The sequence below is a fragment of the Ranitomeya variabilis genome, chromosome 1 (assembly GCF_051348905.1).
Source record: "Ranitomeya variabilis isolate aRanVar5 chromosome 1, aRanVar5.hap1, whole genome shotgun sequence".
NCBI classification, from domain to species: domain Eukaryota; kingdom Metazoa; phylum Chordata; class Amphibia; order Anura; family Dendrobatidae; genus Ranitomeya; species Ranitomeya variabilis.
This window is the reverse complement of record NC_135232.1, coordinates 454,898,428-454,912,009: the sequence shown is the minus strand read 5'-3', so window position 1 is coordinate 454,912,009 and position 13,582 is coordinate 454,898,428. Positions and strand designations below refer to the sequence as shown.

Genomic DNA, 13,582 nt, shown 5'->3' with positions numbered 1-13,582 from the left:
GCCTACAATTGTGCCACACAGAGGCTTTAGTCGGCAAACGATGCCACATTTTTAATTAAGCCCTGTGCTAAAAATATATTTCTTGCCAAAAACATATACATTTCGATAAGAAAAAAGTCTCCTCTGAGGGAAAGGGTAATGCTCTAATGACTAGATGAAATTCATAATTTAACTTATTCAATTTTTCTAACATCAGAGAGAGAAAATTAAATGTTGGTCTTTTCAAAGCTCGAATACCATAGCACCTCATTTACATATGAATTAAAACCAAGCGCTCTGAATGTGACAGAGGACTTTTCCGGGCCTTCAGGGTTGCTTCCCTGCCCAGCACCAGCCTCTTTAGCTTGATTGATAGCTCATTTCATTGCAACGTCACACTGACAATGAGCTATCAATCAAGCAAAAAAGGCTGGTGCTGGAGTAGAGAAACAAGTTTGGAAGGCATCTGCTCGGAAAGTGCTCTATAACGCCCAGAGCACTAAATGCCTCATTTGCATTTGAAACAAAATATTGATTTCTCGAGATTGCAAAAAAAACAGAAGATATAAAGGTGTTGATAGATTTAGCATTTGCAGACCTGCAGACCCATGTGTTTTGTTTGGGTTGGGGGGATATTGATCTTAATGACAGATTCTTTTTAAATGCTTAAAGAAGCAAAAAACACAAGTAAACCATGTTATGTCATAACAATGTTTTCAGACTAAATCTCATCAAAGAATGATCACATGTTTTGATGCACTCAAGATGGAGGATAATCTTATTATTGTAACCGGAAGTCTAAATGGAGAAATAAACATGTATTCATCAACTATTCAGCTTGGGTAAGTTCTTCAACAGCTGCCTAGAAGTGTGCTGGGTGTTTATTAAATCTTACAGCTTAGAGGCTGATTATTTGCTGGAATAATATATTCATATTCTACCAAATTATGGCAACATAAAAGCAAATAAGGCTAATCTGTGCCAGATAATGCCATTCCTTACCCGGATAAATAGTGCATTATACACATTAGTATATGTCGTACCTGAAGTTCCATATGGTGTAACCTTTTGCAAATTTGAGCCACCACTTACATTATTCTCTTGAAAATGAACTGTAACCTGTATTTTGTTAGATTTGTATCCTGCCATTTGTCACTTGCAATATATATAATATATACCGTAGATATTTTTTTAAAATCCTCAGCTTTGGGATTTAGACAGGACATGGACACATTGAATGCTGTTTATAATCTGTCACCTTTACTACACTTGGGATGCATGGATAAGAAGTTTTTAAATTCTTTAGCTAAAAGAAACAATTAGGTGTTATTAAAATATATCCCAAAATGCATGGGGGTCTCTAAAGAGAGTGCACACTAAGTGCTGATGCAATTGATGGTTTGAGAGGCATCACATAACATTGCCCATGACTACTTTCTTGCTACGGTACTGTGGATGAGGCCACGCGATCTCTCTTTGGCAAATCAGCCAAAAGCAGCTGCATCTGGCAAGGAGACCGTGACTGAGGGTCTTATTTGTGCCCTGCTATGCCACAGAAAAAGGGTATCCTGGCTGTGTGTGCTTTAACCTTAGCAATACACCACTGCAGACCGCATGCTTCTGCTTGTCATGGCAGATCAGGACCTAACAAAGTAGGGACAGATGAAAGATACCATAGTTCAAAAGCAGACTTCCTTTACTGAATAAACTGATACGAAGTATATACATCAGATAGCAGGCAAACACCTAAAGAATACATCTTCTGCACAATCCAGAGACAGGAACTTCATGGTTACACAAGGTAGTACTTTACTTCTGTTACATATTGCACTAGACCAGAAAACCACTATTGGACCCTCCATCTTCCCTTCATGTGAGGACTTCACTAGCTGAGGTGCATCACTACTTTTACTTCTCACTATTATTCTCAAAGTCCAATTGATGTGGGTCACACGCTTCTTGGCGTGCCACTGTATCTTCAATTCCCTGTAGAAGAACACGTGTCCCAGCCTGGCCATCTTCCACTCTATGACCCTCAGGTCTTGGTACACTTTCGCTTCTTATCTAGCATTGAAAATATTTGTTGAAGGCCCCCCACTTGGATAAGATAGACAATCTTTCAGCCACTTAATCAATGTTTACTTCTGAACGTCCTATCCAAGTATGGTCTCCCTTCTTTACACTCAACACTCTTTTCAATACAGGTCTGATAAAATTAGAACTATAGGTCAATCTCTTTTCAGTACTCTTCCCTATCTATCTCCCACACAGGAAACCATTTCCTATGCCCACATAACTCCTCCCTTCTTGTGCTGACCCCAACAGTTAACCCTGTCCAATGGTTAGCTAAGTGCTACAGGCCACAAAATAAATAAAGCATTCAAAACATTGCAATGCATTATGCAACCAAAAGATCTTCAAGGAGAGTGTTGACAGCTTCTCCATTACTTTACACAGCCACACTCATAAGCATGCTGTTGCTCCAAAACATAAATGTGAGGGGTCACTGAGTGGGTACCTTATTTCACTTGACTAGCTTAAACACCATTTTTTTCAAATCAACAATACAAGTGAAGATAAGACATAGGCCATGTTCAAACGTTCAGTATTTGGTCAGTATTTTACCTTAGTGTTTGTAAGCCAAAACCAGGAGTGGGTGATAAATACAGAAGTGGTGACGTATTTCTATTATACTTTTACTCTGATTGTTCCACTCCTGGATTTGGCTTACACGTACTGAGGTGAAATACTGACCAAATAATGACAGTGTGAACCCAATGGCCAGAAATAGTGTTATTTCTTATGTTCTCACCACAGCATTATTCTTAAGTCAACTGAAAGTGTAGCTACACTTGCCAGATTCACTTTACTACACTGAGTTTAGATTTTTATTGCTTTTCAATGGCAACAGTTTTATTTTGCTTCAAAAAGGCATAAAAACACATGTAAACACAAGTATAAAACACTCTATGTTCTTGTACAGTAGAATATTATATATTAAGGTTTATCTTTGCAAATTGAATCATTAACACAAAAAGGTGCTGTACTGCACTGGAACACATTGTGCAAAGAATTTTACCCAGAATTGTTTTAGTTTTTTTTACCATAATTACTGTACAACATGCTATTTTATGGCATCGGTGTGAATAAATGTAATATAAACGTCTTAAAATGCACAGATTCTAACACTATTGTCTGAATGGTATGTTAAAATCAATTCCATCATCTAGAGAGAAAGTGCAATGCAAAGGTGATACAGTACGTTTTCTTTTTAGCTGCAGCCAAAATCTTGAGGATGATGCTACTACATCAATTACATTTTCAGGCAAAACAAAGGCACAGAGGATAAATTCTGTGTTGCTTCTCTTACCAGTAAACGTTAAAAATTCAAACATGACATGGTAAGTTACATTTTAATCAGTCTATGAATGTACGGTATATACTGTACATTTCAATGTTAATATAACACTGGCCTGATAATAACAGAAATACAAGATAAGTCATTCTCCTATATTCATTCTTTCATCACAGTGTATTATTCATTAGATCACTTTCAGGTAACCCTTGTTTAGGAATCAAATGGACCATTTACAAATTCAGAATTTGCTGAGGATGCTGATCAGATTCACTCTCAAAAGTCTCTTTAACCCCATAGTGACTGAGCCAATTTTGATCTTAATGAGCAGGTCAAATTTTTTTAAATCTGACCAGTGTCACTTTATGTGGTAATAACGCTTCAGTGTATCCCAGTGATTTTGTGACTTTTTTTTTGGGACACATCGTACTTTGTGTCCCCGTAAATACAGCAAATGCCCACATGTTTTCCGGGGATCAACTGGTGGGGGAGTGTGGCCCTTACCAGGGTCACCAAACTCCCTGATTCCAACAGTCCTGACACCATTACCCCATTTAGTGTTATGGGAAATGCCTGCGGACCCTCTCCAGGCTGATAGTCCATACTGCAGGAGGGGCAGGCAAAGTACGAACAGTGCCTCCCCATGCTACAGTCAATCTGTTCGTAGGGCATAGGACACCAGGTGGCTATATAACCAGGACCGTGACATCTCCAGGAGAGCAAGTCTTTACCAGTAGCCATTGGCAATGCTCTTGACCACCTGGTACCTTTATACTAAGTGAACCTGTTCATCCACATTTTGGGGATCCCCCTAGGAAACCCTTGTCTGCTTGGGAAGGGAGTGGATAAGTCTGTCCATTACAACCCACTCTACCATCTGGGCTGGGGTGCATGACTCCGGCTGCAACCACTTCTGTACCATATGCAGCAAATCGAACATTTGGGAGTGAGGGGGTTTATCACCGCAATGTGCCCAGTGGTGGACCCTTTGAGCTCATACATACATAGTCACCCCTAGCGTGCCAGTATCTCAGCCTTGCAGCGCTGGGGTCCTGGGTTCAAATCCCACCAAGGACAACATCTGCAAGGAGTTTGTATGTTCTCCCCGTGTTTGTATGGGTTTCCTCCGGGTTCTCCAGTTTCCTCCCACATTCCAAAGACATACTGATAGGGAATTTAGATTGTGAGCGCCATTGGGGACAGTCATGATAATGTGTGCAAACTGTAAAGCACTGCGGAATATGTTAGCGCTATATAAAAAAAAAGATTTATTATTATTATTATTATTATTATATCCTAGGGTCATCTTTTGCATCTGTTGTCTTACGCCTTCCAGTCATTTGTGTTGTCACCTGGACTTGGTGGAAGGGCTGCTGGCCTCCCACAAACGGCCTCTGTGAGAAATTCAGTCTGCTCCTGCTGTTGTCAGAGCTGGTCTTGTTAATGCTGCTGTTGCACCTGCTGCTTGTGCTGACTCTCTTGCTGTTGCTGTATCTGTTGCATAAGCTGCTTACTTGTCTCCTGATGTTCCAGCTGTTGCTGCTTCACCAGCTATTGCTGCTGCTGTGCTTGCACAAAGTGCTTAATCAGGCGCTCCATGCTGTCTGAATTCCTGGGGAAATTATCCAAACTTCTAGCACCAAGTATGGTAGATTGACTCAATCGGCTGCACACGAAGGTAGACAATTGAACACTGTCTCTTTAAGACTCTCACTGGTTTATTAGGAGTGCTGCATATGGAGCGCCCCCAGACGCAGGGCAATGGGGTACTCGGTACCAGGTCCCTTTGTCGCTGTTCTGGGGATGTCACGGTGGCCCGACCCGGTCCGTGGCCCTGCTAAGGGGCGTCCAATTAAAGGTGTAGGTGGCGGTGGTTTAGGTCGTGGTAAATAACGAGGACACAAGGTTGCAGTCTCTTTACCTTTTACTGTAGACTTCGGCATCCACAATCCAGAGCACTGCTAACAGGGCTTGCTGAGACCGGCCAGTCCGAAGGCACATCCAGAGTTCCCTTTGCTGGTGGAAATCAGTAGCCTTCCTACTTGCGCCTGTGTGTTGTAGTACCTCCCTGCTGAGCACCACGGGATAGCCCTCACAACTCTTGTGTCTGTTTCTGATGTTCTCTCTCTCCGTCCCCCAGTTTGGATAGGACGCACCCATATGACGGGGTAGGCCTGGAGTTATTTTATAGGGACCCTAGAGACGCCCCTCTTCCACAATTTGCCTCCATTGTCTGCTTAGGTGAAAAGGTGAGACAGCAAACCTAAAGTCAACTGCCCTGCCATGATTGAAGTAAAGCGTAGAGCCAGTACTCCCTCGGTGTTCCGGCCACCGGCTACACGCCTCAGAAGGATGTTGCCACGATCTTAGGGCACGACTCCTCCCGGTATTATCTCCTTTGTTGCTGTGATCTCGTTTCTCACTTCTCCACAATATACTTCGCTTCTTGTCCTTTCTTAAGATGCCGCCGCAATGAAGTGCAGGCGCGGCTCCGTAACGATCTGTCTCTTGCTAGGCCTCTGTCAGGATCCCACCCCTGACAGGGACCCCCCCTGAATCTTTCCCCACAACACCCTCTCTCACTGGATGTTGCCTGGGCAAAACCCAGTCAGCTTCTTTCTAACTTTCTATCCAACCCCCAGTTTTACCAGAGTGTGAGGAGTGGACTAGTAAATAGAACCTTTCGCTCCCCCTGGTGGCCAGAGTGTGAAGTGTAATGTGTGACTGTGATACCTGGTCAGGTGAACTCCTTTAGTGCCATCAGACGTACCATCACTCCCCTTAGCGGCAGAGCGACAATACTGCACGACCAGGACTCTGGGGCGCTGCACATAAGCCAGTGCAGAGTTATCAAAATAAAACAAGGCCTTCCTAGAGTAAAGAAAAAAACAAAGCAAAACATACAGCACAGTCCGTGTGGTTGTGGGAAAAAAACAACATTCACAGGTTCACCTCCATTGCCAGAATACCTAGCACTTGAGTTCCACTTTGCAGGCCTACCGAACACTGAAAGCCTTTGAAGGCCAACTATTTAAACCCCAGACCACACCATGAAGATAAGGTAGACAACCTACCACCTGCTCTATGGTTTGTCCACAAAACCCAGCCCTTAAAATGGCCAATTAACCCCTCTCAACAAAGTGTGCTTGAGTAAACTTCTGAGTTTCCAATCACTGAAGCTAATAGCCTTAATGAAACATATCTCTCCTCTATCATTTTGCCAGTGACTTTGTGACAATGTATATATTTGTGTGTTTGTTTATATGGGCTCTATGTGTGTGTGTGTATGTATGTGTGTATGTACTGTATGTATGTAATGTATGTATGTGTATCTGTGTGTGTGTATGTAAATGTACAGTGTGTGTATGTATATGTGTATATATGCGTGTGTTTATGTATGTGTATGTATGTATGTATTGTATGTGTCTTTATCTATGTGTGTCTGTGTGTATATAAATGTACAGTATGTGTGTATGCACCGTATTTTTCAGATTATAAGACACACTTTTTTCCCCCCAAATTTGGGGGGAAAATGGGGGTGCGTCTAATAATGCAGATATACCTTACTGGTCACAGGCTGGGATGAGGGGGTGTTTGGAAGTGTGGTGCGGCGCGCTGCTGCGGGTGTCCAGTGCTGCGGGGGCACTGCCGACATCTTGTAAAAGCCCAGAGCCCCCGCAGTGACATGGTTTCCTATGCGGTGGACTAGATTCCGGGAAAATGGCTGCCGGCTGGGGGCGGCGCATGTGCAGATGGAGATCTCGGCACCAAGATCTCAGGAGATCTCAGCGCTGAGATCTCATCTCCCGAGATCTTGGTGCCAAGATCTCCATCCACCGCATAGGAAACATGTGACTGCAGGGGCTCTGTGCTTTCACAAGATGTTGACAGAGCCCCCGCAGCACCGGACACCAGCAGCACCGAACACATGCAGCATCGTGCCACACCGCACATCCGAACACCCCCTCATCCCAGCCTGTGGCCTGCAGCAACGCTCCATTCTTGCCACTCCCAGCGGCGACCCTGGGACCCCGCTTCACCACAGCTACCACCCCCGGTAAGCAATAAGACGCATGGATTATAAGAAGTACCACCATTTTATTATAAAAGGTTTTTTTTCCTATTTTCCTGCTCAAAATTTGGGGTGTGTCTTGTAATCCAGTGCATCTTATATTCCGCAAAATAGGGTATATGCTTATGTGTGTGTTTATTTATGCACGTGGGTGTATGTATGTGTCTTTATGTAATATATGTGTGTGTATCTATGTGTGTGTATGTATATGTGTATGTATATGAATGTGTATGAACATATTTGTTTTCAATTCATGTATGATTCTGTAATTATAAAGAATAAGAGAATCAACCTGGTTCTATAAAGGTTTATTCACCAAATAATCAAGTTATCCCCACGATCGTGGATAGCTTGCTGATAACTGGGGATCCGACTGCTGAGCTCCCCAGAGATTCTGGAAACAGGGGTCTGCAGTCTCGTCCTGAATGTATGCTTGGCCTCTGCTCTCTTCATTATCTATACAGCTGCTGCGCGCTGCACTCAGCTATTTCCATTAGTTCCATAGACAGTGAAGAGTAGAAGTCAAGCATGCACCCCTCCAATTCATTCATGGCTGAGGTGCAGAGCCCTGTTCTCAGGATTGCTGGGGGTCCCAATGGTCAGTCATCCAAAAGTCAATAAGTTATCCCCTATCATAGGGATCGGGGATAACTTGACTTTTCGGGGGAATAACCCTTTAAGACCAAACGGCCTCTGTTTAGCGTATTCGCCATGATGCATACTGTAGGGGTTGTACTCACTTGTGTACCGTGAGAGGAAAACAGGAGGCTTGTTCCTTTAAAAGTTCATGTGGTTTTATTGCTTCATAAACCCAGACGCAAAAACAGAAAGTAAGCAGCCTTTAGATCTGTCAAAACAAAGTACAAATGTCCTTAGCAGGAATCTGCTCCGCCAGGTCTTTGGGCACACAGGCTGGAGTAATGTCCAGTACTCAGGCTCAGTCTGGAGCCACACACAAAGGAGACCTTTTCACTCCCAGCACACAGACCATGTGCCAAACAACAGTCTCCATTATATAGGCTATAACCACACTCAGAGGTGAGGGATGTGGGTAGCCAGACCCGCCCATCTCTCTTAGCTACTCGCAACGCAGACCCTGGTGCAACAAATGAACCCCTTAATGCTTTCATGCACTAGAGAAAATACTCCAGGTTACATCACAGAGACAAGCCATCTCTGTGGCACATACTTCACATCGACTATGCGACCATTAGTCACACTTCATACCTCCCCCTCTGCCTAAAGCCATAGGGCTTGGCACTTTCCCCTACAAGACAAGGGATTCTCAAGAGGGCATCAGCATTACCATGTAGCCTCCCTGCTCTATGCCCTACATGGAAGTTAAAATCTTGTAGGGCTAAAAACCAATGGGTGACCCTAGCATTTTTCCCATTTGTTTCCCTCAACCATCTGGGTGGGGCATGGTCGGATAACAACCTAAACTTACGTTCTACCAGATAGTGCTGTAATGTGTCCATTGCCCACTTTATGGCCAAACACTCCTCTACGACAGAGTAATTTCTCTCACATGAGGATAGCTTCCTACTCAGGTAGAGAACAGGGTGCTCCCCCGTGTATCTCCTGGGAAAGGACTGCTCCTACCCCAACATCTGAGGGGTCTGTTTGGAGAATAAACTCTTTGCTAAAGTCTGGGGCCACCAGGACTGTTTGCTCACACAGAGCCCCTTTTTTTTAAAGGCCGTCTCTGCCTTTTCAGACCATTTGACCATCACCAATTCTGTCCCCTTAAGGAGGTCAGTCAGGGGCATGACTATCATGGTGAAGTTCGTGATGAACCTCCTGTAGTATCCCACGATCCCAGGAAGGCTTGCTTCTTGGATAACAGTCTTGGCCATGTTTGAATTGCCTCCACTTTACTGATCTGCGGTTTTATCTCGCCTCGACACAGTACATACCCCAGGTACCTGGCTTCTTCTTTCCCCAAGGCACACTTCTTCGGGTTTATTGAAAACCCCACCTTCCTTAGAGCATCCGCCAACTCCTGGACAGTCTGTGAAAGGTGGGAGACATGATGTCCCAGATGTGTTCAATCGGATTCAGGTCTTGGGAATAGGTGGGCCAGTCCATAGCTTCAATGACTTCATCTTGCAGGAACTGCTGACACACTCCAGCCACATGAGGTCTGGCATTGTCCTGCATTAGGAGGAACCCAGGGACAACCGCACCAGCATCTGGTCTCACAAGGGGTCTAAGGATCTCATCTCGGTACCCAATGGCAGTCAGGCTACCTCTGGCGAGCACATGGTGGGCTGTGCGGCCCTCCAAAGAAATGCCACCACACTATTACTGACCCATTGCCAAACCGGTCATGCTGAAGGATGTTGCAGGCAGCAGATCGCTCTCCATGGCGTCTCCAGACTCTGTCACATGTGCTCAGTGTGAACCTGCTTTTATCTGTGAAGAGCACAGGGCACCAGTGGTGAATTTGCCAATCCTGGTGTTCTGTGGCAAATGCCAAGCATCCTGCACGATGTTGGGAGGTGAGCACAACCCCCATCTGTGGACGTCGGGCGCTCAGATCATCCTCATGGAGTCGGTTTCTAACTGTTTGTGCAGACACATGCACATTTGTGGCCTGCTGGAGGTCATTTTGCAGGGCTCTGGCAGTGCTCCTCCTGTTCCTCCTTGCACAAAGGCTGAGGTAGCGGTCCTGCTGCTGGGTTGTTGCCCTCCTATGGCCCCCTCCACATCTCCTCGTGTACTGGCCTGTCTCCTGGTAGGGCCTCCAGCCTCTGAACACTACGCTGACAGACACAGCAAACCTCCTTGCCACAGCTCGCATTGATGTGCCATCCTGGATGAGCTGCACTACCTGAGCCACTTGTGTGGGTTGTAGAGTCTGTCTCATGCTACCTCGAGTGTGAAAGCACAACCAACATTCAAAAGTGACCAAAACATCGGCCAGAAAGCATTGGTACTGAGATGTGTTCTGTGGTCTGTGGTCCCCACCTGCAGAAACACTCCTTTATTGAGTGTGCCTTGATAATTGCCAATAATTTCCATCTGTTGTCTATTCCACTTGCACAACAGCATGTGAAATTGATTGTCAGTTTGACTTCACAGAAGTTTGAGTTACTTGGAGCTATATTCTGTTGTTTAAGTGTTCCCTTTATTTTTTCAGCAGTGTATATATACATATATGTACACTGTGTATATATATATATATATATATATATATATATATATATACTGTATATGTATATTTAGAGGTGTGGTGGCCCAATTAGATCTTTTGCTATGGAGCCCTGTGATTTCTATGTACTCCCCTGTTTGCAGGGCGGTGATAATGAGGGCAATCTGGCCTGTTGCTTGGAGCCAGAGGCGCCAGGGTTCCCATGGCCAGATTCCCCTCATCATAAGCAGCTAGGGCAGCCACTAGGAATTTCGGTGCCCCATACTGGCACATTTTCGGGGCCCCCTTGAAACTCCGCCCAGGCTCCACCCTAGCCCCGCCTCCTCCACTCGAACCGTTCACAGTCCCACCATCCTCTCTTGGAAAAACTCCACTTCTGCACCATGTCCTCACCAATCACACATTAACAGTTCCCATTACCAGATCACATACATAGCCAACAGTTTTCGTTTTGGTCAAAAGATTTTTCATCCTCCACCACGACAAGGTAGACTCTTTTGGCTGGGATCTACTCTACTGTAATTTATTAAACACTAGTTAAAATATCCAATACAATTTTAGGTATATTATTATTTATTTTTCAATTTTTAAAATGACCAATAATATCACATGCAAGGAAAAAATACCACCACACCATGACCATATCACATATTACAAATAGAAATGAGCGAATTTGATCAGGGTCAGGGCTTATTCGGCAAGCTATGGCGCTTACCGAATAAGCTGCAGAGGGAAACCGGCTTCCTGGATTGCGCCAGCTGATCAGCTGTTCGGCTCCACAGCTGCATGTGTCGCGGCTGTGTGACAGTCACGACACATGCAGACACATAGCAGTACAATGCAGCCCCATAGCGGTATAATGCATCCCGATAGTATAATGTAGCCCCGTAGTGGTATAATGCACCCCATAGTACTATAATGCACACCATAATATAATGCACCCCCATAGTGGTATAATACACCCCTATAGGGGTTTAATGCAGTCCAATAGTGGTATAATGCAGCCCCATAGTGGTATAATGCACCCCCATAGTGTAATGCAGCTCCATAGCAGAATAATGTACCCCATAGTATAATGCACCACCATAGTGGTATAATGCAGCCCCATAGTATAGCGCAGCCTCATAGCGATATAATGCAGCCCCATAGGGGTATAATGCATCTACATAAAGTAATGCTCCCCCATAGGGTATAATGCAGCCCAATAAGGGTATAATGCAACCTCATAATATAATGCTCCCCCATAGGGGTAATTCTCCCCCATAGGGGTATCATGCATCCCCATAATATAATGCTCCCCCATAGGGGTATAATGCAGCCCCATAATATAATGCTCCCCATAGGGGTATAATGCACCCCATAGGGGTATAATGCACCTCGTAATATAATTCACCCCCATAATATAATGCTCCCCGATAGGGGTATAATGATCCTCCATAATATAATTCTCCCCCATAGGGGTATAATGTACCCCATAGGGTATAATGCAGCACCATAATACAATGCTCCGCCATAGGGGTATAATGCTCCCCCATATGGGGTTAGGGTACATGTGCACACCAAGCTTTATCTGGGCTAATTATGAGAACTTCTGTATGTTGATGCACTTAGCTTTAGTGGGTTTTAAAAAAATATTAAAGAAGCATTTTTTTTAAAGATAATGTAAGAAAATATAAGGGTAATAGCTAGTGATGAGTGAGTGTGCTCGTTACTCGAGATTTCTGACCATGCTTGGGTGTTCACCGAGTATTTTGGACGTGCTAGGAGATTATGTTTGAGTCGCCGCAGCTGCATGATTTGTGGCTGCTAGATACCCTGAATACATGTTTGGATTCCCCAACAAACAGGCAACCCCCACATGTATTCAGGCTGTCTAGCAGCCGCAAATCATGCACTCGCGGAGACACAAACATAATCTACGAGCACGCCCAAGATACTCGGAGAACACCCGAGCATGCTCGGAAATCTTGAGTAACAAGCACACTCACTCATAACTAGTAATAGCCATTACTTAGAACCTTCACCTACAATTTTATATGATTGTAAGTTTACCCAAAAAAGGGGAAGTACAAGACCTAAGGTAAAACTAGAATATTTTATTCACAAATAGATAAAATCAAGAATACTCCTTCAGACTTTGATGTACTTAGACATGCTTATAAGCTATGCACTTGCACTTTAGTACTAGTCACTTTTAGCCCCTATAGGATATATTTCTTCAGACTTTACATTTACCATACTGGTATCTCCGAAATTTAGTTATTCTAATAATCCAGAACCTGCTGTTGCACCTGTATTTAATATATACTAAAACCACAAAATACTTTGATCTCTTTGAGGCACATTGATTTTTATTACTCTGCATGTGGTTGTTAATATTATCAATTATGGTGTGGGCTGTTTGGAGCTCACTCCGCCTTGTTTAATTCCCTTATTTATACTTAAGATTTTTGATTTTATCTATTTGTGAATAAAATATTCTAGCTTTTCCTTAGGTCTTGTACTTCCCTTTGTTTGGGTAAACTTACTTATTTAGGAAGTGTACCGAACTATTCTTATGGTCTCTAATTTTGGTTATTTATATGATTGTAGTTGTCTCTATAAATACTGTGTGATTGGATGATAGCTTGAGGCGTCTTAATTGGCAAGATCAAATGTTCAGTACATACTGCTTATATATTTGATAGTTTCTAATTACAGTGGTTATCAGAAATGTTATCAATCATATGTATAAATGATGTCTATTCTCAATTTCTTTGTTTCATCTACAGTATAAATATTCAAATCCCAGATGTTCCAAAATGGAAAGTAAGTAAGGATTTAACAATATATCATTAAACTGTAATTAGAAAAATCTTTAGCTTTCATTTTTGGCTTTGAATCCTTGAAGTAAAGATCTTAAACCTGTGACTCTTCTGTTTTTGCAAAACTACAACTTCCAGCATGCATTGGCAGATACAGGCTACATATAGATGTAGTTGTGTAATAGCGGGAGAGCCAAAGGTTGGAAATCACTGTTCCT

The 13,582-nt window shown here is 43.5% G+C and overlaps 1 protein-coding gene across 2 annotated transcripts in view; it reads left to right on the top strand.

Moving 5' to 3' along the window:
* The window catches only part of WDR64 (WD repeat domain 64), a 138,226-nt gene that overhangs the window by 81,462 nt on the left and 43,182 nt on the right, over positions 1-13,582 (top strand). The window contains exons 18-20 of one of the 2 annotated variants that reach the window (XM_077250003.1): positions 700-821; positions 3,261-3,380; positions 13,332-13,368. In XM_077250003.1, the coding sequence (XP_077106118.1) occupies positions 700-821; positions 3,261-3,380; positions 13,332-13,368 (279 nt within the window). Of the gene's footprint in view, positions 1-699; positions 822-3,254; positions 3,381-13,331; positions 13,369-13,582 lie in introns of both variants that reach the window. The other variant, XM_077249996.1, reaches the window with a different exon arrangement.